General features: G+C 41.7%; 1 protein-coding gene across 1 annotated transcript in view; it reads left to right on the top strand.

The window, feature by feature from the left end:
* LOC128644345 (F-BAR domain only protein 1-like) overlaps positions 1–23809 on the top strand; it is a gene marked incomplete at its 3' end in the record, with an annotated part of 49177 nt that overhangs the window by 6757 nt on the left and 18611 nt on the right. Inside the window, exons 2-3 of the mRNA XM_053696999.1 lie at positions 10548–10622; positions 10852–10993. Coding sequence (XP_053552974.1) covers positions 10548–10622; positions 10852–10993 — 217 coding nt within the window. The remainder of the gene's footprint in view (positions 1–10547; positions 10623–10851; positions 10994–23809) is intronic.

Here is a 23809-nt window from a genome sequence, read left to right as displayed (position 1 = left end):
TCTCAGGGTTCCATCGTTCAAGATGGAAACCATTCGAACAATTCTTCCTACCATCCAGGAAGGTCAATTCATGACCACGGTGGATTTAAAGGATGCATATCTACATATTCCTATCCACAAGGAACATCATCGGTTCCTAAGGTTCGCCTTTCTGGACAAGCATTACCAGTTTGTGGCACTTCCATTCGGATTAGCCACTGCTCCAAGGATTTTCACAAAGGTACTAGGGTCCCTTCTAGCGGTGCTAAGACCAAGGGGCATTGCAGTAGTACCTTACTTGGACGACATACTGATTCAAGCGTCGTCTCTGTCAAAAGCAAAGGCTCATACGGACATTGTCCTAGCCTTTCTCAGATCTCACGGGTGGAAAGTGAACATAGAAAAAAGTTCTCTGTCCCCGTCAACAAGAGTTCCCTTCTTGGGAACAATAATAGACTCCTTAGAAATGAAGATTTTTCTGACAGAGGCCAGAAAATCAAAACTTCTAAGCTCTTGTCAAGTACTTCATTCTGTTCTTCTTCCTTCCATAGCGCAGTGCATGGAAGTAATAGGTTTGATGGTTGCGGCAATGGACATGGTTCCTTTTGCACGAATTCATCTAAGACCATTACAACTGTGCATGCTCAGACAGTGGAATGGGGATTATACAGACTTGTCTCCGACGATCCAAGTAGATCAAAGAACCAGAGATTCACGCCGTTGGTGGCTGAACCTGGACAACCTGTCACAGGGAATGAGCTTCCGCAGACCAGAGTGGGTCATTGTCACGACCGACGCCAGTCTGGTGGGCTGGGGCGCGGTCTGGGAACCCCTGAAAGCTCAGGGTCTATGGTCTCGGGAAGAATCTCTACTCCCGATAAACATTCTGGAACTGCGAGCGATATTCAATGCTCTCAAAGCTTGGCCTCAACTAGCAAAGGCCAAATTCATAAGGTTTCAATCAGACAACATGACGACTGTTGCATATATCAACCATCAGGGGGGAACAAGGAGTTCCCTGGCGATGGAGGAAGTGACCAAAATAATTCAATGGGCGGAGAATCACTCCTGCCACTTGTCTGCAATCCACATCCCAGGAGTGGAAAATTGGGAAGCGGATTTTCTGAGTCGTCAGACTTTCCATCCGGGGGAGTGGGAACTCCATCCGGAAATCTTTGCCCAAATAACTCAATTATGGGGCATTCCAGACATGGACCTGATGGCGTCTCGTCAGAACTTCAAGGTTCCTTGCTACGGGTCCAGATCCAGGGATCCCAGGGCGACTCTAGTAGATGCACTGATAGCGCCTTGGACCTTCAACCTAGCTTATGTATTCCCACCGTTCCCTCTCATTCCCAGGCTGGTAGCCAGGATCAATCAGGAGAGGGCTTCGGTGATCTTGATAGCTCCTGCGTGGCCACGCAGAACTTGGTATGCAGACCTGGTGAATATGTCATCGGCTCCACCATGGAAGCTACCTTTGAGACAGGACCTTATTGTTCAAGGTCCATTCGAACATCCGAATCTGGCTTCACTCCAACTGACTGCTTGGAGATTGAACGCTTGATTTTATCAAAGCGTGGGTTTTCAGATTCTGTCATTGATACTCTTGTTCAGGCTAGAAAGCCTGTAACTAGGAAAATTTACCATAAAATATGGAAAAAATATATTTGTTGGTGTGAATCTAAAGGATTCCCATGGAACAAGATAAAAATTCCTATGATTCTATCCTTTCTACAGGAGGGTTTGGAGAAAGGATTATCTGCAAGTTCTTTGAAGGGACAGATTTCTGCTTTATCTGTTTTACTTCACAAAAAACTGGCGGCTGTGCCAGATGTTCAAGCTTTTGTTCAGGCTCTGGTTAGAATCAAGCCTGTTTACAAACCTTTGACTCCTCCTTGGAGTCTCAATTTAGTTCTTTCAGTTCTTCAAGGGGTTCCGTTTGAACCCTTACATTCCGTAGATATTAAGTTACTATCTTGGAAAGTTTTGTTTTTGGTTGCAATTTCTTCTGCTAGAAGAGTTTCAGAGTTATCTGCTCTGCAGTGTTCTCCTCCTTATCTGGTGTTCCATGCAGATAAGGTGGTTTTGCGTACTAAACCTGGTTTTCTTCCGAAAGTTGTTTCTAACAAAAACATTAACCAGGAGATAGTTGTGCCTTCTTTGTGTCCGAATCCAGTTTCAAAGAAGGAACGTTTGTTACACAATTTGGATGTAGTTCGTGCTCTAAAATTCTATTTAGAGGCTACAAAGGATTTCAGACAAACATCTTCTTTGTTTGTTGTTTATTCTGGTAAAAGGAGAGGTCAAAAAGCAACTTCTACCTCTCTCTCTTTTTGGCTTAAAAGCATCATCCTATTGGCTTATGAGACTGCCGGACGGCAGCCTCCTGAAAGAATCACAGCTCACTCCACTAGGGCTGTGGCTTCCACATGGGCCTTCAAGAACGAGGCTTCTGTTGATCAGATATGTAAGGCAGCGACTTGGTCTTCACTGCACACTTTTACCAAATTTTACAAATTTGATACTTTTGCTTCTTCTGAGGCTATTTTTGGGAGAAAGGTTTTGCAAGCCGTGGTGCCTTCCATCTAGGTGACCTGATTTGCTCCCTCCCATCATCCGTGTCCTAAAGCTTTGGTATTGGTTCCCACAAGTAAGGATGACGCCGTGGACCGGACACACCTATGTTGGAGAAAACAGAATTTATGCTTACCTGATAAATTACTTTCTCCAACGCTGTGTCCGGTCCACGGCCCGCCCTGGTTTTTTTAATCAGGTCTGATGAACTATTTTCTCTAACTACAGTCACCACGGTATCATATGATTTCTCCTATGCATATTCCTCCTTTACGTCGGTCGAATGACTGGGGTAGGCGGAGCCTAGGAGGGATCATGTGACCAGCTTTGCTGGGCTCTTTGCCATTTCCTGTTGGGGAAGAGAATATCCCACAAGTAAGGATGACGCCGTGGACCGGACACACCGTTGGAGAAAGTAATTTATCAGGTAAGCATAAATTCTGTTTTTTCTGACAGAGGTCAGAAAATCAAAACTTCTAAGCTCTTGTCAAGTACTTCATTCTGTTCTTCGTCCTTCCATAGCGCAGTGCATGGAAGTAATAGGATTGATGGTTGCAGCAATGGACATAGTTCCTTTTGCACCAATTCATCTAAGACCATTACAACTGTGCATGCTCAGACAGTGGAATGGGGATTATACAGACTTGTCTCCGACGATTCAAGTGGATCAAAGGACCAGAGATTCACTCCGTTGGTGGCTGATCCTGGACAACCTGTCACAGGGAATGAGCTTCCGCAGACCAGAGTGGGTCATTGTCACGACCGACACCAGTCTGGTGGGCTGGGGCGCGGTCTGGGAACCCCTGAAAGCTCAGGGTCTATGGTCTCGGGAAGAATCTCTTCTCCCGATAAACATTCTGGAACTGAGAGCGATATTCAATGCTCTCAAAGCTTGGCCTCATCTAGCAAAGGCCAAATTCATAAGGTTTCAATCAGACAACATGACGACAGTTGCTTATATCAACCATCAGGGGGGAACAAGGAGTTCCCTGGCGATGGAGGAAGTGACCAAGATAATTCAATGGGCGGAGGATCACTCCTGCCACTTGTCTGCAATCCACATCCCAGGAGTGGAAAATTGGGAAGCGGATTTTCTGAGTCGTCAGACATTCCATCCGGGGGAGTGGGAACTCCATCCGGAAATCTTTGCCCAAATAACTCAATTATGGGGCATTCCAGACATGGATCTGATGGCCTCTCGTCAGAACTTCAAGGTTCCTTGTTACGGGTCCAGATCCAGGGATCCCAAGGCGACTCTAGTAGATGCACTAGTAGCACCTTGGACCTTCAACCTAGCTTATGTATTCCCACCGTTGCCTCTCATTCCCAGGCTGGTAGCCAGGATCAATCAGGAGAGGGCTTCGGTGATCTTGATAGCTCCTGCGTGGCCATGCAGGACTTGGTATGCAGACCTGGTGAATATGTCATCGGCTCCACCATGGAAGCTACCTTTGAGACAGGACCTTCTTGTTCAAGGTCCATTCGTACATCCGAATCTGGTTTCCCTCCAACTGACTGCTTGGAGATTGAACGCTTGATTTTATCAAAGCGTGGGTTTTCAGATTCTGTAATAGATACTCTGATTCAGGCTAGAAAGCCTGTAAGTAGAAAAATTTACCATAAGATATGGAAAAATATATCTGTTGGTGTGAATCTAAAGGATTCCCATGGGACAAGATAAAAATTCCTAAGATTCTATCCTTTCTACAAGAAGGTTTGGAGAAAGGATTATCTGCAAGTTCTCTGAAGGGACAGATCTCTGCTTTATCTGTTTTACTTCACAAAAGGCTGGCAGCTGTGCCAGACGTTCAAGCGTTTGTTCAGGCTCTGGTTAGAATCAAGCCTGTTTACAGACCTTTGACTCCTCCCTGGAGTCTTAATCTAGTTCTTTCAGTTCTTCAAGGGGTTCCGTTTGAACCCTTACATTCCGTAGATATTAAGTTATTATCTTGGAAGGTTTTGTTTTTGGTTGCTATTTCTTCTGCTAGAAGAGTTTCTGAGTTATCTGCTCTGCAGTGTTCTCTGCCCTATCTGGTGTTCCATGCAGATAAGGTGGTTTTGCGTACTAAGCCTGGTTTTCTTCCGAAAGTGGTTTCCAACAAAAATATTAACCAGGAGATAGTTGTACCTTCTTTGTGTCCGAATCCAGTTTCAAAGAAGGAACGTTTGTTACACAATTTGGACGTAGTCCGTGCTCTAAAATTCTATTTAGAGGCCACTAAAGATTTCAGGCAAACATCTTCTTTGTTTGTTGTTTATTCTGGTAAAAGGAGAGGTCAAAAAGCAACTTCTACCTCTTTCTTTTTGGCTTAAAAGCATTATCCGATTGGCTTATGAGACTGCCGGACGGCAGCCTCCTGAAAGAATCACAGCTCATTCCACTAGGGCTGTGGCTTCCACATGGGCCTTAAAGAACGAGGCTTCTGTTGACCAGATATGTAAGGCAGCGACTTGGTCTTCACTGCACACTTTTGCCAAATTTTACAAATTTGATACTTTTGCTTCTTCAGAGGCTATTTTTGGGAGAAAGGTTTTGCAAGCCGTGGTGCCTTCCATTTCCGTGTCCTAAAGCTTTGGTATTGGTTCCCACAAGTAAGGATGACGCCGTGGACCGGACACACCTATGTTGGAGAAAACAGAATTTATGCTTACCTGATAAATTACTTTCTCCAACGGTGTGTCCGGTCCACGGCCCGCCCTGGTTTTTTTAATCAGGTCTGATTAATTATTTTCTCTAACTACAGTCACCACGGTATCATATGGTTTCTCCTATGCATATATTCCTCCTGTACGTCGGTCGAATGACTGGGGTAGGCGGAGCCTAGGAGGGATCATGTGACCAGCTTTGCTGGGCTCTTTGCCATTTCCTGTTGGGGAAGAGAATATCCCACAAGTAAGGATGACGCCGTGGACCGGACACACCGTTGGAGAAAGTAATTTATCAGGTAAGCATAAATTCTGTTTTTTAAATGGTACCGGAGTTGTACTATTTTATCTCAGGCAGCATTTAGAAGAAGAATCTGCCTGCGTTTTTCTATGATCTTAGCATAAGTAACTAAGATCCACTGCTGTTCTCTAATATGTCTGAGGAGTGAGGTAACTTCAGAGGGAGAATGGCGTGCAGGGTATCCTGCAAAAAGGTATGTGCAGTTTAAGTTTTTCTAGGGATGGAATTTGCTAGAAAATGCTGCTGATACCGGATTAATGTAAGTTAAGCCTAAATACAGTGATTTAATAGCGACTAGTATCAGGCTTGCTATCAGAGGTATATACTCTGATTAATGTGCAATATAAAACGTTTGCTGGCATGTTTAATCGTTTTTATATATGCTTTGGTGATAAAACTTATTGGGGCCTAGTTTTTTCCACTTGGCTGGCTTGATTTTTGCCTAGAAACAGTTTCCTGAGGCTTTCCACTGTTGTAATATGAGTGGGAGGGGCCTATTTTAGCGCTTTTTTGCGCAGTTAAAATTACAGACAGAGACATTCAGCTTCCCTCAGCCTGTCAGCGGTATTAGCCAGACTGCCTGATTTCAGAGGAAAGCGCGATAGCTCTGGGGTTAGATGTAGTACAGAGCGCGCAGATGCTGTAAGGCCCATGTCTGATACTGCGTCACAATATGCAGAAGCTGAGGAAGGAGAGCTTCAGTCTGTGGGTGACATTTCTGATTCGGGGAAACCTGATTCAGATATTCCTACTTTTAAATTTAAGCTTCAGAACCTCTGTGTATTGCTTGGGGAGGTGTTAGCTGCTCTGAATGACTGTGACACAATTGCAGTTCCAGAGAAATTGTGTAGACTGGATAAATACTATGCAGTGCCGGTGTGTACTGATGTTTTTCCAATACCTAAAAGGTTTACAGAAATTATTAATAAGGAGTGGGATAGACCCGGTGTGCCGTTTTCCCCCCCTCCTATTTTTAGAAAAATGTTTCCAATAGACGCCACCACACGGGACTTATGGCAGACGGTCCCTAAGGTGGAGGGAGCAGTTGCTACTTTAGCAAAGCGTACCACTATCCCTGTCGAGGACAGTTGTGCTTTTTCAGATCCAATGGATAAAAAATTAGAAGGTTACCTTAAGAAAATGTTCATTCAACAAGGTTTTATCCTGCAGCCCCTTGCATGCATTGTGCCTGTCACTGCTGCTGTGGCGTTCTGGTTTGAGTCTCTGGAAGAGGCCTTTCAGACAGCTACTCCATTGACTGAAATACTTGACAAGCTTAGAACACTTAAGCTAGCTAATTCTTTTGTTTCTGATGCCATTGTTCATTTGACTAAACTAACGGCTAAGAATTCTGGATTCGCCATTCAGGCACATAGGGCGCTATGGCTTAAATCTTGGTCAGCTGACGTGACTTCAAAGTCTAAATTACTTAACATTTCCTTCAAGGGGCAGACCCTATTCTGGCCTGGTTTGAAGGAAATTATTGCTGATATTTCTGGAGGTAAGGGTCATACCCTTCCTCAAGACAGGGCCAAATCAAAGGCCAAACAGTCTAATTTTCGTGCCTTTCAAAACTTCAAGGCAGGTGCAGCATCAACTTCCTCTGCTACAAAACAAGAGGGAACTTTTGCTCAATCCAAGCCGGGCTGGAAACCTAACCAGTCCTGGAACAAGGGCAAGCAGGCCAGAAAGCCTGCTGCTGCCTCTAAGACAGCATGAAGGAACGGCCCCCTATCCGGTAACGGATCTAGTAGAGGGCAGACTTTCTCTCTTCACCCAGGCGTGGGCAAGAGATGTTCAGGATCCCTGGGCTTTGGAGATCATATCTCAGGGATATCTTCTGGATTCAAAGCTTCCCCTCCTCAAGGGAGATTTCACCTTTCGAGATTATCTGTAAACCAGATAAAGAAAGAGGCATTACACTGTGTGCAAGACCTCCTAGTTATGGGAGTGATCTGTCCAGTTCCACAGTTGGAACAGGGACAGGGTTTTTATTCAAATCTGTTTGTGGTTCCCAAGAAAGAGGGAACCTTCAGACCCATTTTGGATCTAAAGATCTTAAACAAATTCCTCAGAGTTCCATCGTTCAAAATGGAAACTATTCGGACCATCCTACCTATGATCCAGGAGGGTCAGTACATGACCACAGTGGATTTGAAGGTTGCTTACCTTCACATACCGATTCACAAAGATAATCATCGGTTCCTAAGATTTGCCTTTCTGGACAGGCATTACCAATTTGTGGCTCTTCTCTTCGGGTTAGCTACAGCTCCAAGAACCTTTACAAAGGTTCTGGGATCGCTTCTGGTGGTCCTAAGTCCGCGAGGTATATCAGTGGCCCCTTATCTGGACGACATCCTGATACAGGCGTGAAGCTTTAAGATTGCCAAGTCACATACGGACATAGTTCTGGCATTTCTCAGGTCACATGGGTGGAAGGTGAACGAGGAAAATAGATCTCTATCCCCACTCCTTCCTAGGGACTCTGATAGATTCTGTAAAAATGAAGATTTACCTGACAGAATCCAGGTTATCAAAGCTTCTAAATCTGGATCAAGAGACCAGAGATTCTCTTCTCTGGTGGCTATCTCGGGTCCATCTGTCCAAGGGTATGACCTTTCGCAGGCCAGATTGGACAATTGTAACAACAGATGCCAGCCTTCTAGGTTGGGGTGCAGTCTGGAATTCCCTGAAGGCTCAGGGATCGTGGACTCAGGAGGAGAAACTCCTCCCAATACATATTCTGGAGTTAAGAGCAATATTCAATGCTCTTCTAGCTTGGCCTCAGTTAGTAACACTGAGGTTCATCAGATTTCAATCGGACAACATCACGACTGTGGCTTACATCAACCATCAAGGGGGAACCAGGAGTTCCCTAGCGATGTTAGAAGTCTCCAAGATAATTCGCTGGGCAGAGACTCACTCTTGCCACCTATCAGCAATCCATTTCCCAGGTGTAGAGAACTGGGAGGCGGATTTTCTAAGTCGTCAGACTTTTCATCCGGGGGAGTGGGAACTCCATCCGGAGGTGTTTGCTCAATTGGTTCATCGTTGGGGCAAACCAGAACTGGATCTCATGGCGTCTCGCCAGAACGCCAAGCTTCCTTGTTACGGATCCAGGTCCAGGGACCCAGAAGCGGCACTGATAGATGCTCTAGCAGCGCCTTGGTTCTTCAACCTGGCTTATGTGTTTCCACCGTTTCCTTTGCTCCCTCGACTGATTGCCAAAATCAAACAGGAGAGAGCATCGGTGATCTTGATAGCGCCTGCGTGGCCACGCAGGACCTGGTATGCAGACCTAGTGGACATGTCATCTTTTCCACCATGGACCCTGCCTCTGAGACAAGACCTTCTACAAGGTCCTTTCAATCATCCGAATCTAATTTCTCTGAGACTGACTGCATGGAGATTGAACGCTTGATTTTATCAAAGCGTGGCTTCTCCGAGTCAATCATTGATACCCTTATACTGGCACGAAAGCCTGTCACCAGGAAAATCTACCATAAGATATGGCGTAAATACTTTTTATTGGTGTGAATCCAAGAATTACTCATGGAGTAAGGTTAGGATTCCTAGGATACTGTCCTTTCTCCAAGAGGGTTTGGAAAAAGGTTTATCAGCTAGTTCTTTAAAGGGACAGATTTCTGCTCTGTCTATTCTTTTGCACAAGCGTCTGGCAGAAGTCCCAGACGTTCAAGCTTTTTGTCAGGCTTTGGTTAGAATTAAGCCTGTGTTTAAACCTGTTGCTCCCCCATGGAGCTTAAACTTGGTTCTTAAAGTTCTTCAAGGGGTTCCATTTGAACCCCTTCATTCCATTGATATCAAACTTTTATCTTGGAAAGTTCTGTTTTTGATGGCTATTTCCTCAGCTCGGAGAGTCTCTGAGTTATCTGCTTTACAATGTGATTCTCCTTATCTGATTTTCCATTCAGATAAAGTAGTTCTGCGTACAAAACCTGGGTTTTTACCTAAGGTAGTTTCTAACAAGAATATCAATCAAGAGATTGTTGTTCCATCATTGTGTCCTAATCCTTCTTCAAAGAAGGAACGTCTTTTACATAATCTGGACGTGGTCCGTGCTTTAAAGTTTTACTTACAAGCTACTAAAGATTTTCACCAAACATCTACACTGTTTGTTGTTTACTCTGGACAGAGGAGAGGTCAAAAAGCTTCGGCAACCTCTTTCTTTTTGGCTTTGGAGCGTAATACGCTTAGCCTATGAGACTGCTGGACAGCAGCCCCCTGAAAGGATTACAGCTCATTCTACTAGAGCTGTGGCTTTCACCTGGGCCTTTAAAAATGAGGCTTCTGTTGAACAGATTTGCAAGGCGGCGACTTGGTCTTCGCTTCATACCTTTTCAAAATTTTACAAATTTGATACTTTTGCTTCTTCGGAGGCTATTTTTGGGAGAAAGGTTCTTCAGGCAGTGGTTCCTTCCATTTAAGCCTGCCTTGTCCCTCCCTTCATCCGTGTACTCTAGCTTTGGTATTGGTATCCCACAAGTAATGGATGATCCGTGGACTGGATACACCTTAAAAGAGAAAACATAATTTATGCTTACCTGATAAATTTATTTCTCTTGTGGTGTATCCAGTCCACGGCCCGCCCTGTCCTTTTAAGGCAGGTTTAAATTTTAATTTAAACTACAGTCACCACTGCACCCTATGGTTTCTCCTTTCTTGGCTTGTTTCGGTCGAATGACTGGATATGGCAGTTAGGGGAGGAGCTATATAGCAGCTCTGCTGTGGGTGATCCTCTTGCAACTTCCTGTTGGGATGGAGAACATCCCACAAGTAATGGATGATCCGTGGACTGGATACACCACAAGAGAAATAAATTTATCAGGTAAGCATAAATTATGTTTTTTTTTTTTTTTTTGTTTTTTTTTTAAACTGTCTTTTTTGTTTTGCTCATTAGAATTCCTAGCTCTAGAAGTGTTTTCCTTCAACAAAATAATTTCCATGTTTGTTATATTCTGTTTAAATCACTTTTGTGAGTATTTGTTTATGGTTTTTCTTGGGCATTTTAATATTTATCTCCCAGGGCTGCTGTGGAGGAAGCATATGCGAAGTCCATGCAGAAACTCTCCAAGATGGTCAGCAGTGGAAGCCACTTAGGGTAACTTACAAATTCCAGTTTCATGTTTCCCATGAAGGTCTCTACTGCCATTTTATAGCATTCTATTTTTCCTTTCTTGCATCTCTAGTGAAACATGTAGACAAGACATACTTTCGAAAATTAAGTGGGATATTCTAGTGTAAAAATAAAATGATTGTAAACAAATTGCTTTCTTGTACTATGTGCTTAATTTATTGAAGAGGGGAAAACACTCTATTTCTCTTTGCAGGACATTTGCTCCAATGTTGGAGATGTTCAGGGTTTCCTCAGACAAGTTAGCACTATGTCACCTAGAACTGAGTAAAAAGCTTCATGATTTGATCAAGGAAATCAATCGGTATGGCGACGAGCAGATCAAAGTGCACAAAAAGGTGATTTTAGAGCTAGTTATCTATTACTCTGTCACTTTGCTGAGTTTTCCAAATCAAATGCACAATAAAACTGAAGCAGAAAAAAACAAACCAGAATGTTTCTTTGCTTGATTATGCGTGGAAACTCCCTACATAGTCACTTCCAGTTTTTATCACTGTGCTTTAACTTGTGTGTTTTCTTTCTAACGGCAGTGAGAGTCCACAAATTAATTTATTACCTATGGGAAATACTTCAACTGGCCACCAGGAGGAGGCAGACACCCCAAACAAAGCATTTAAATATCCCTCCCTCTTCCCCTACACTCCCAGCAGTTCTTTGCCTCGTTTCATGGAGGTTGGCAGAAAGAGGTGCTCTGCTGAAGATTCTGAATTGTTGTCCTCAATTGATTGTTTTCTGCAAGAGAGGACAGGGAAATTTTTATTAGCCATGTAATGCTCTTAGAAGAGTTGTGGTGAATAATAGCTGCTGCTTGTCGCAGGGTAGTTCCAGGCCTCTTTCCAGTATATTTATGCTGTCATTCCCTTCAGGCAAACAGTGTTAGTTACACTGATTTTCCTTTGTGCCACAGGTCCCTATTAGGTTGAGGATTCTACTTTCTGACCTGGAACTACTGAGAATGCAGCATAGGACAGCAGAAGGAATCATGGCTAATGAAGACCTCTGACTGGTAAGTCCCTGAGATCCCCCTGATCCCCTCTGATCCCCTCTGACTTGTTGCCTAATCATGTGGCCATAACTAGGACACAGGGAAAGGAGATGCCTAGTTGACTCTAGTGGGGGTGGGCAGGACAGCAATCACAGTTTAGGACACCTTTATTATTACACTGCTAGTAGGAGTGGAAATGGCGTTTGGTAAGCTTTTCTTAGCGGTGGCTTCCAATTTCATAAAGGCAATGAGAAGCTGTTGCGCGCCGTGGATATGAGCTACTTTTTGAAGAGGTTCATTAACATAGGGAGCTATGTCTTCTATAAAGGACCGGATCGCTAGTGTGGTCAATTAGGCGTGAATTATAGACTGCGCCTGACATTTTTAGAGCATTTACAGGAAGCTCTTACAGGGGGTGTCTAGCAGAGTGGGAGCCGTGAAGTACTTTATAAGTTGGCGCGCTTTTACTTTGCTCTGACTTCTGTGTTGTGCACTGTGTCCGGGATCCAGCAGCAAGTGGATCAACAGCACACGAGTTATTGCAGGGAGGTGGTGAGGCAACCTAAATATAAGCATTGATTGTGGTTTTTAGTTAGGGGATTTTCCAAGACTTTACTAAGGGGCTACTGCCTGACATGATGGATGACTCTTTATCTAGTTTTAGTCAAGAGGAGGGGAGCCCTCCTGCTTTGCTGGAGCCTAATAAATGTATGATTTACAGATTGTCCACAGTTTGCCGCCTTACACAATTATGTAATTTATGCCTTTCCTCTGTACTGCAGTCTCATTCTAGTGTGCTTAGTACCAATACCCCTGCATTATCCCCTGTAGCCCAGGTTAACTCAGTAACTCCTGTGACCTCTCAGGATTCAGTTAACTCTTATTTCCCTTTACTTTATCCTCCATCTTCCTCCCCCAGGCCCCTCACATTCAGTACCCTGCGACTCCGTTCCTCATACATTCTTAGGGGTTAACGCCTTCCCTATTGATTTTGCAGCGCAATTTCAATCAGCTGTTACTGCTGCCCTGAGCGCTTTGCCTGTTGCAGGGAAGAGGAAGGTTTAACATGGCTCCTCTGAGGTTAGGACCAATAGCTCTCTTGAAGCGTCGGCAGTCAGTCATGTTCAATGTTATAATGAGGAAGATTCTTTGATAAGTTCTGAGGGAGAACTTTCGTCCTCTAGTGAAAAGGTTGTAGAGGCAGAGGAAGTTAATTTTATGTTCAAGCTTGAACATTTAAGATATTTACTTACATTGGACGTTCCTGAAACTAAACCTTCTGGAAAAAGGGTTCACAAGGTGGATGGTGTTATTCCCATTCTAGCTAAGCGTACCAGTATCCCTCTAGAGGATAGTATATCTTTTTAGAGGATAGTATATCTTTTTAGAGGATAGTATATCTTTTTAGAGGATAGTACATCTTTTTAGAGGATAGTACATCTTTTTAGGGAACAGACAGTTGGAGGGATACCCGAGATGGATGGATGTTCAAATGGGTTTAGTTTTCCAGCCTGCAGCAGGTATTGCGGCAGTGGCGGGGCTGCCACCTTCTGGTGCCATTCCCTATTGGAACTAATTTCGGTCGAGTCTCCATTGGAAGATATTCAGGACAGCATTCAAGCACTAAAGATGGCCAATTCATTAATTTGTGAGGCAATTATTCAGATTATTCACCTTAATGCTAAGTTCTCTTGGTTTGCTGTGCTCGCTTGACAGGTCAGCAAAATGGTTTCAAAGTCCAGATTTCTTTCTTTTTAAGGCTAAGACCTTGTTTGGCCCAAGTTTGGACTATATTATTGCTACTGTTACGGGGGGGGGGGGGGGGGTAGAGAGCATTCCTTCCTCAGGACAAGAAGGCCAAGTTTAAAGGGCATCCTTCTTGGAAATTTCAAAAATAATATATGAAATAAATTATGGTAGGGGTAACCACCCACAACGGAGAAAAAATGTGTATTAAACTTAAAGGGCCACTAAACCCAAAATCTTTCTTTCATGATTCAGATAGAGAATACAAATTTAAACAACATTACAATTTACTTCTATTATTTATTTTGCTTCTTTTAGATATCCTTAGTTGAATAAAAAGCAATGCACATGGGTGAGCCAATCACACAAGGCTTCTATGTGCAGCAACCAATCAGAAGCTACTGAGCATATCTAGATATGCTTTTCATCAAAGAATATCAAGAAAATAAAACAAATGAGATAATAGAAGTAAATTAGAAAGATGTTTAAAATTGCACTCTTTCTAAATCATGAAAGAAAAAATGTGGGTTTCATGTCCCTTTAACATTGTCATAATTAAAAAAACAAACAAACAGTGTGTGTATTAAAACTTAGATTCAAATACAAGTATTAAGTGCCAGAAATCACAAAGTACTGAATAAGAAAATAACTCTCAACAGGAGGGTACCAAACAGACCAATGCAAACAAATACGCTAATGTGCTGCATAAAGAACCATTAACTAAAAAAAAGAGGCTTGACCTCACAACATATTATATTGATTAAATGCAGCAACAAGAGCAAGTAAGCAAGGGTCTGAGTAGTAACCTCAGCTGGCAATGACGATTGTAAATGGATCAAAAATAGCTAAGTAACATACAAAAATAAGGTCTAATAAATGTGATGCACTGGACTCGGGAGATACGCCCGATGCGCATTTCGCCGCTACACAGCTTTATCAAAGGGTTAGACTTTTTGAGCTATTTACAATCGTCATTGACAGTTGAGGTTACTACTCAGACCCTTGCTTACTTGCTCTTGTTTCTGCATTTAATCAGTATAATATGTTGTGAGATCAACCTCCTTTTTTTTTTTTTTTTTTTTTTTTATGCAGCACAAGAGCATATTTGTTTGCATTGGTCTGTTTGGTACCCTCCTGTTGAGCATTATTTTTCTTATTCAGTACTTTGATTTCTGGCACTCAATACTTGTATTTTAATCTAAGTTTTAATACACAGGCTGTTTGGACACTTTTTTTTTTTTTTTTTTTAATTATGACAAATAAATGTTGAGTTTTATACACATTTTTCCTCCTTTGTGGGTGGTTACCCCTACCATAATTTATTTCATATATTTTTCCTCTGAGTGCTCTAGAGTTGTCTCCCGTTCTTCTCTTTTTGTTTGCCTATTATACTTTTTGGACATTGAGCACCCCCCACGACCACATTAATTAATTAATTAATTAATTAATTAATTAATTAGATCCAACATAACTTGAATTGAGTTGGAAGTATAACATAAGTATTGAATTTGCAGTGGTATTTAATTGAACTAGCTATTCCCTAACCATTTATGTTTCGTACTCGGAGGAATACAGCCTCCACCAAGCCGGATCAGAGCAGGTGTACCTGGAAACCTAACTAGTCTTGGGGTAAAAATAAGAAGCCTAAGAAGTCTAACCCCGACAACAAATCTGCATGAAGGGTTGGCCCCCGACCCCGGGTCGAGTAGGGGGCAGACTATCTTAATTTCAAGAAGTGTGGGCCCAAAATGTTCCAGATCCCTGGATGCTGGACATTTATATCCAAGGGATACAGAATAGGTTTTCGGTCTCGGACTCCAAAGGGCAGGTTCCTCCTCTCCAGGATTTCTGGAAGACAAAAGAAGGGCCTCCCTAAAATGTGTAGAAGACTTGGTATCCATGGGAGTTATTGTTCCAGTTCCCCGGTCAGAGAGGGGAAAGTGATTCTATTCAAATCTGTAGTTCCCAAAAAGAAGGTAACCTTTAGTCCTATTCTAGACCTGAAGTGTCTAAACAAATTTCTTTCATGTAATTGGCAAGAGTCCATGAGCTAGTGACGTATGGGATATACAATCCTACCAGGAGGGGCAAAGTTTCCCAAACCTAAAAATGCCTATAAATACACCCCTCGCCACACCCACAATTCAGTTTTACAAACTTTGCCTCCTATGGAGATGGTGAAGTAAGTTTGTGCTAAGATTTCTACGTTGATATGCGGTTCTCAGCATTTTTGAAGCCCGATTCCTCTTCGAGTACAGTGAATGTCAGAGGGATGTGAAGGGAGTATCACCTATTGAATGCAATGGTTTTCCTCAAGGGGATCTATTTCATAGGTTCTCTGTTATCGGTCGTAAAGATTAATCTCCTACCTCCCTTATCAGATCGACGATATACTCTTATTCCATTACCTCTACTGATAACTGTTTCAGTACTGGTTTGGCTATCTGCTATATGTGGATGGGTGTCTTTTGGTAAGTATGTTTTTATTACTTAAGACACTCTCAGCTATGGTTTGGCACTTTATGTATTTATATAAAGTTCTAAATATATGTATTGTACTTATATTTGCCCTGATTCAGGTTTTCAGTATATTTCCTTTTTGCAGACTGTCAGTTTCATATCTGGGAAATGTTTTTTTTTTTTTTTTTTATGAAAATGTATTTCTTACCTGGGGTATAGTCTCTTTTCCAAATGGACTAATACCCAGGCAGAATTAGGCTCAAGAGGGTGCAAAATGCCAACGTTTATTGCGTCATTCTTGGTGCGAGATTTTTTTTTTTGCCGCAAAGTTACATTAGTTGACGCAAATTCGTCATTTCCGGCGTCTTAGTTGACGCTGAGTCCTTCACAAGGTTGCGTCATCTATGACGCGAGTGTGTCATTTTCGGACGTTTTTGGCGCCAACAAAATATTTTTCTGTTTCATACTTGGCGCCAAATATTTTCATTATTTAAGACCCCATTCCTTTTTGCCTCTTGCCTTTTTCTATGTCAGAGGGCAATGCTGTTTGCATTTTTTGCCATTCCTGAAACTGCCATATAAGGAAATTGATAATTTTGCTTTATATGTTGTTTTTTTCTCTTACATTTGCAAGATGTCTCAATCTGATCCTGTCTCAGAATTCACTGTTGGATCCCAGCTGCCTGATAACAGTTCTACCAAAGCTAAGTGCATTTGTTGTAAACTTGTGAAGATTATACCTCCAGCTGTGGTTTGTAATAGTTGTCATTATAAACTTTTACATGCAGAAAATGTATCCATCAGTAGTAGTTCATTACCTGTCGCTGTTCCCTCAACATCTAATGCACAAGATATACCTGTAAATTTAAAAGAATTTATTTCTGATTCTATTCAGAAGGCTTTGTCTGCCATCCCGCCTTCTAATAACCGTAAAAGGTCTTTTAAAACTTCTGATGTAATTTCAAATGACATACTGATTTATCCTTCTCTGATGAGGATCTATCTGATTCAGAAGATCCTGCCTCAGATATTGACACTGACAAATCCTCTTATTTATTTAAAATGGAGTATATTCGTTCTTTATTAAAAGAAGTGTTTCTTACATTGGATATGGAGGAAACTAGTAAACGTTTAAATTCGGCTTATAAACCTCCTGTGCTTATTCCAGATGTTTTTCCAGTTCCTGATGCTATTTCTGATATGATTTCTAAAGAATGGAATAGGCCTGGTACTTCTTTTATTCCTTTTTCAAGGTTTAAAAAATTGTATCCTTTGCCAGCAGTTAGATTGGAGTTATGAGAAAAGATCCCCAACGTTGATGGGACTATCACTACTCTTGCTAAACATACTACTATTCCTACAGAAGATAGTACTTATTTTAAAGATCCTTTAGATAGGAAACTTGAATCTTATCTAAGGGTGGCTTATTTATATTCCGGTTATCTTCTTAGGCCTGCAATTTCTTTGGCTGATGTTGCAGCTACTTCAACTTTTTGGTTGGGAACTTTAGCGCAACAAGTATCACATCATGATTTGTCTAGCATTAAGTTGATTCAACATGCTAATAATTTCATTTGTGATGCCATTTTTCATATCCTCAAAATTGATGTTAGATATATGTCTCTAGCTATTTTAGCTAGAAGAGCTTTGTGGCTCAAATCATGGAATGCTGATATGACTTATAAGTCCAGATTGCTTTCTCTTTCTTTCCAAGGTAATAAATTATTTGGTTCTCAGTTGGATTCAATAATTTCAACTGTCACTGGGGGGAAGGGAGTTTTTTTGCCTCAGGATAAAAAAACCTAATGGTAAATCTAAAGCTTCTAACCGTTTTCGTTCCTTTTGACATAAGAAGGAACAGAAATCTAATCCTTCCCCAAAGGAATCTGTTTCCAGTTGGAAGCCTTCCTCAAATTGGAATAAATCCAAGCCTTTTAAGAGATCAAAGCCAACCCCTAAATCTGCATGAAGGTGTGGCCTTCATTCCAGCTCAGCTGGTAGGGGGCAGATTAAAATTCTTCAAAAATGTTTGAATCCAATGATTTTGGACCGAATTGATCCAGAGTATTGTCTCTCAGGGGTACAGAATAGGATTCAGAGTAAGACTACCTGTGAGAAGATTTTTTTCTCTCACGCATTCCAGCGAACCCAGTAAAGGCTCAGGCTTTCCTGAAGTGCGTTTCAGACCTGGAGTTATCAGGGGTAATCATGCCAGTTCCGTTTCAGTAACAGGGCCTGGGGTTTTATTCAAATCTATTCATTGTTCCAAAGAGAGAAAATTAATTCAGACCAGTTTTGGATCTAAAGATTTGGAATCGATATGTAAGAGTACCAACTTTCAAGATGGTGACTATAAGGACTATTCTGCCTTTTGTTCAGCAAGGGTATTATATGTCTACAATAGACTTACAGAATGCATATCTTCATATTCCAATTCATCCGGATCACTATCAGTTCCTGAGATTCTCTTTTCTAGACAAGCATTACCAATTTGTTGCTCTTCCTTTTGGCCTAGCAACAGCTCCAAGAATCTTTTCAAAGGTTTTCGGTGAACTACTCTCTGTAATCAGAGAGTGGGGTATTGCGGTGTTTCCTTATTTGGACACTATCTTGGTACTTGCTCAGTCTTTACGTTCTGCAGAATCTCACATGAATCAACTAGTGTTGTTTCTTCAAAGACATGTTTGGAGGATGAATTTACCAAAAAGTTCTTTGATTCCTCAGACAAGGGTAACCTTTTTAGGTTTCCAGATAGATTCAGTGTCCATGACTTTGTCTCCAACAGACATGAGACGTTTAAAATTGGTTGTAGCCTGTCGGAAACTTCAGTCTCAGTCATTCCCTTCAGTAGCTATGTGCATGGAAGTTTTAGGTCTCATGACTGCAGCATCGGACGCGATCCTCTTTGCTCGTTTTCACATGAGACCTCTTCAGCTTTGTATGCTGAACCAATGGTGCATTGATTATACAAGGATATCACCATTGATATCCTTAAATCCCAATGTTCGACTTTCTCTGAGTTGGTGGTTAGATCACCATTGTATAATTTTAGGGTCCTCTTTCGTTTGTCCAACCTGGACTGTGATCACAACAGATGCAAGTCTTTCAGGTTGGGGAGCTATTTGGGGATCTCTGGCAGCAAAAGGGGTTTGGAAATCTCAAGAGTCGAGATTACCAATCAATATTTTGGAACTCCGTGCAATTCTTAGGGCTCTTCAGTTTTGGCCTCTGTTGAAGAGAGAACCGTTCATTTGTTTTCAGACAGAATATCACAACTGTGGCATATGTCAATCATCAGGGTGGGACTCGCAGTCCTCAAGCTATGAAAGAAGTATCTCGGATACTTGTTTGGGCGGAATACAGCTCCTGTATAATTTCTGCGGTTCATATCCCAGGTATAGACAATTGGGAAGCAGATTATCTCAGTCGTCAGACTTTACATCTGGGAGAATGGTCTCTCCATCCAGATGTGTTTTCTCAAATTGTTCAAATGTGGGGGCTTCCAGAAATAGATCTGATGGCTTCTCATCTAAACAAACAAAAAGCTTCCCAGGTACCTGTCCAGGTCCAGGGATCCTCAGGCGGAAGCAGTTGATGCGTTGACACTAACTTGGTGTTATCAACCGGCTTATATTTTTCCACCTCTAGTTCTTCTTCCAAGAGTGATCTCTAAACTCATCATGGAGCAATCGTTTGTGCTGCTGTTGGCTCCAGCATGGCCTCAGTACCATGTTGCAGGCTCGTAAATCTGTTTCTATAAAGATTTATTATCGAGTTTGGAAGACTTACATTTCATGGTGTTCTTCTCATAAATTCTCTTGGCATTCTTTTAAAATTCCTAGAATTTTACAGTTTCTTCAGGATGGTTTGGATAAAGGTTTGTCTGCAAGTTCCTTGATAGGACAAATATCTGCTCTTTCTGTTTTATTCCACAGGAAAATTGTTAAACTTCCTGATATTCATTGTTTTGTACAGGCTTTGGTTCGTATCAAACCTGTCATTAAATCAATCTCTCCTCCTTGGAGTCTTAATTTGGTTTTGATGGCTTTGATGGCTTTACAGGCTCCTCCATTTGAGCCTATGCATTCTTTGGACATTAATCTACTTTCCTAAAAAGTGGTGTTCCTTTTGGCCATCTCTTGTGCTAGAAGAGTTTCTAAATTATCCGCTCTCTTGTGAATCTCTTTCTGATTTTTCATCAGGATAAGGCAGTTTTGCGGACTTCATTAAATTTCTACCTAAGGTTGTGAATTTAATAGATAAATTGTTGTCCCTTCTTTGTGTCCTAATCCTAAGAATTCTTTGGAGAGATCTTTTACGTTCTTTGGATGTGGTGAGAGCTCTGAAATATTATGTTGAAGCCACTAAAGATTTCAGGAAGACTTCTAGTCTATTTGTTATTTTTTTTTCTGGTTTCAGGAAAGATCAGAAGGCTTCTGTCGTTTCTTTGGCAACGTGGTTAAAGCTTTTGATTCATCAAGCTTATCTGGAGTTCGGTAAAGCCCCACCTCAGAGAATTACAGCTCATTCTACTAGATCAGTTTCCACTTCTTGGGCTTTTAAGAATGAAGCTTCAGTTGATCAGATTTGCAAAGCAGCAACTTGGTCTTCTTTGCATACATTTACTAAATTCTACCATATTGATGTGTTTGCTTCTTCGGAAGCAGTTTTTAGTAGGAATGTTCTTCAGGCAGCTTTTTCAGTTTGAATCTTCTGCTTATGATTTAAGTTTATCTTTTTATTTTTTGAAAATAAACTTATATTTGGGTTGTGGATTTATTTTTTTCAGCGGAATGGCTGTTTTTATTTTGTCCCTCCCTCTCTAGTGACTTTTGCGTGGAGTTCCACATCTTGGGTATTGCTATCCCATACTTCACTGGACTCTTGCCAATTACATGAAAGAAAACATAATTTATGTAAGAACTTACCTGATAAGCTCATTTCTTTCATATTGGCAAGAGTCGATGAGGCCCACCCTTTTTTATGGTGGTTATGATTTTTTTTGTATAAAGCACAATTATTTCCAAATTCCTTTGTTGATGCTTTTTACTCCTTTATCACCCCACTACTTGGCTATTCGTTAAACTGAATTGTGGGTGTGGTGAGGCGTGCATTTATAGGCATTTTGAGGTTTGGGAAACTTTGCCCCTCCTGGTAGGATTGTATATCCCATATGTCACTAGCTCATGGACTCTTGCCAATATTAGAGAAATTAATTTATAAGGTAAGTTCTTACATAAATTATGTTTTTCTGAAGGTTCCTTCTTTCAAGATGGAGACCATCAGGTCTATCCTCCCCCTAGTAGAGGAGGGACAGTTCATGAACACCATAGAACTGTAGGATGCTTATCTTCACATCTCTGTTCAGATATCACCAGTTTCTTTGGTCTGCCTTCTTGGAAAATCACTATCAGTTCATAGCTCTACCATTTTGGTTTGGCTACAGCTCCAAAAATCTTTACCCAAGGTCCTGGGAGCTCTGCTTGCAGTAATACGACTACAGGGATTGCTGCAGCACCTTACTTGGGCGACATATTGGTTCAAGCTCCATCTTTACCTTTAGCAAAATCTCACATGGAGAGGCTACTTTGGTACCTTCGGACACATGGCTGGATGGTGAATTTGTAAAAGAGTTCTCTCATTCCAAACTTGATTGAACTTCCTAGAAATCATCATAGACTCTGTCAACATTAACATTTTTCTTACAGAGCAATTACGGGAGAAGCATCAGGCTGCCTGCTGTCTTCTTCAATTTACTCCTTGCCCTTAGGTGGCTCAATGTATGGAGGTAGTAGGCCTTATGATTGCGGATTCAGATGTTATTCCATTTGCTCAATTTTATCTGAGAAATTTATACAGTTATGTATGCTCAGTCAGTGGAATGGAAACCACTTAGACCTGTCTCAGATAATCCATTTGGACTCAGTGACAAGATAGTTCCTTAATCAATATTCTGGAGCTGAGGGCCATCTTCAATGCTCTATTGGTGTTGCCTCAGTAACGTTCCGTCCATTTTATCAGATTCCAATCTGACAACATCATGTCAAATATCAGCTATCCACATCCCAGGTGTAGACAATTGGGAAGCAAATTTTCTTAGCAGATAGACTCTGCAGTCTGGGGAATGGACGCTACACCAGAAGGTGTTTTTCAAGATCACCCACATATGGGGGTGTCCGGAGACGGATCTGATGACTTCCTGTCTCAATGCCAAACTGCCAAGATACAGATCGAGGTTGAGGGATCCTTGGGTATAGTTGGACGCCTTAGCAGTTCTGTGGTACTTCAAGCTAGTATATCCTTCTTTCCTCCAATTCCTCTTCTTCCCTGAATTATGGCTCTAATCAAGCAGGAGGGAATTTCTGCAGGACTTGGTATGCTGATCTAGCGAGAATGTCTTCTCCTCCATGGAGATTACCTCAGAGGTTTGACTTGCTACAGCAAGGCCCTTCTATCAACATCTATATTTTCTGGGGCTGACTGCATGGAGTTTGAACACTTAGTGTTGTCTAGGAGAGGATTGATACTTTGGTTCAGGCAAGGAAACATTTGACCAGATGTATTTACCACAAGGTTTGGAGAACTTCTCTAACTTGGTGTGTGTACCGGGGATTCCCTTGGCATAAGGTGAAGATCCTGCATGTCCTTCTGTTTGTTCAATAAGGTTTAGAATAGGGCCTGTCAGCTAGTTCTTAAGGATCAGATTTCTGCCCTTTCTGTTTTGTTACATAAGAAGTTGGCTCGGTTGCTAGATGTTCAGGCTATTGCTAGAATTAGACCTGTTTTAAAACCTGTTGCTCCTCAATGGAGCCTTAATCTTGTTCCTATAGTTCTCCAACAGGCTCAATTTGAGGCTATGCTTTATCTTGATATTAACCTTTCTGTCTTGGAAAGTTTTATTTTTGTTAGCAATTTCTTCTGCTCAAAGAGTTTGATTTATCTGCCCTTCAGTCTGACCCACCTTATTTAATCTTTCATGTGGACAAGGATGTTTTACGGACTAAGATGGGGTTTTTACCTAAGCTTGTTTCAACTCACAATATCAATCAGGAAATTGTTGTTCGTCTTTTTGTCCCAATCCTCCATTCACCAGGGGGAGGTTACTGCATAATATGGATGTGGTTAGAGCTTTAAAGTTCTATCCTCATGCTTCCAAGGAATTCTGTCAGTCATCCTCCTTATTCATCCTGCATTTTGGTATGCGTAAAGGTCAAAAGACCACTGCTGTTACCCTATGCTTCTGGATCAGACGCTTGATTCGCATGGCATATATTGAAGCTGGTCAGCAGCCTCCATCTTGGATTACGGCACATTCTACCTGTGCGGTGTCTTTTTCTTGGACCTTCAAGATTGAGGCTTCAGTTGAACAGATTTGTAAGGCTGCTACTTTCACAAATTTGATGTTATTGCCTCAGTTGAAGCATATTTTGGGAGAAAGGTTCTTCAAGCAGTGGTGCTTGGTTCTTAGGACTTCCTTCCCTACCTTTCCCTCCCTATTCATTTTGTGTCCTCCTCAGCTTGGGTATTAGTTTCCTATGGGTAATAAATTAATTTGTGGACTCTCACTACCATTAGAAAGAAAACAATTTATGCTTACCTGATTCTTTCTTTCTTGGCAGTGAAAATCCACGAACCCGCCCTGAATTTATGTAGTGGCGGCAGTCTTATTGCACCTCTGTACCCCTTATATCTCTACTTTTCCTTATCCGTAGCTTGAACTAGTAAGAGGGTAGGGGAAGTGGGAGGGATCTTTGCCGCCTCCTGGTGGCTAGGTAAAGTATTTCCCATAGGTAATGAATTAATTTGTAAACTCACTGCCAAGAAAGAAAATTAATTTATCAGGTAAGAATAAATTGTTTTTTTTTGTGTGTTTTTTTTTAAAACTATTATTAGGGCTAATGCTTGTCTGTTCCAGGCATATAAAAAAAAATGACTTTCATTTTGCAGAACGTGAAGTCTAGAA

This window comes from Bombina bombina, unplaced genomic scaffold (genome assembly GCF_027579735.1).
Source record: "Bombina bombina isolate aBomBom1 unplaced genomic scaffold, aBomBom1.pri scaffold_550, whole genome shotgun sequence".
Classification (NCBI taxonomy): Eukaryota; Metazoa; Chordata; class Amphibia; order Anura; family Bombinatoridae; genus Bombina; species Bombina bombina.
Note: the sequence above shows the minus strand (reverse complement) of the source record. Positions and strands in the feature narration are given on the sequence as shown.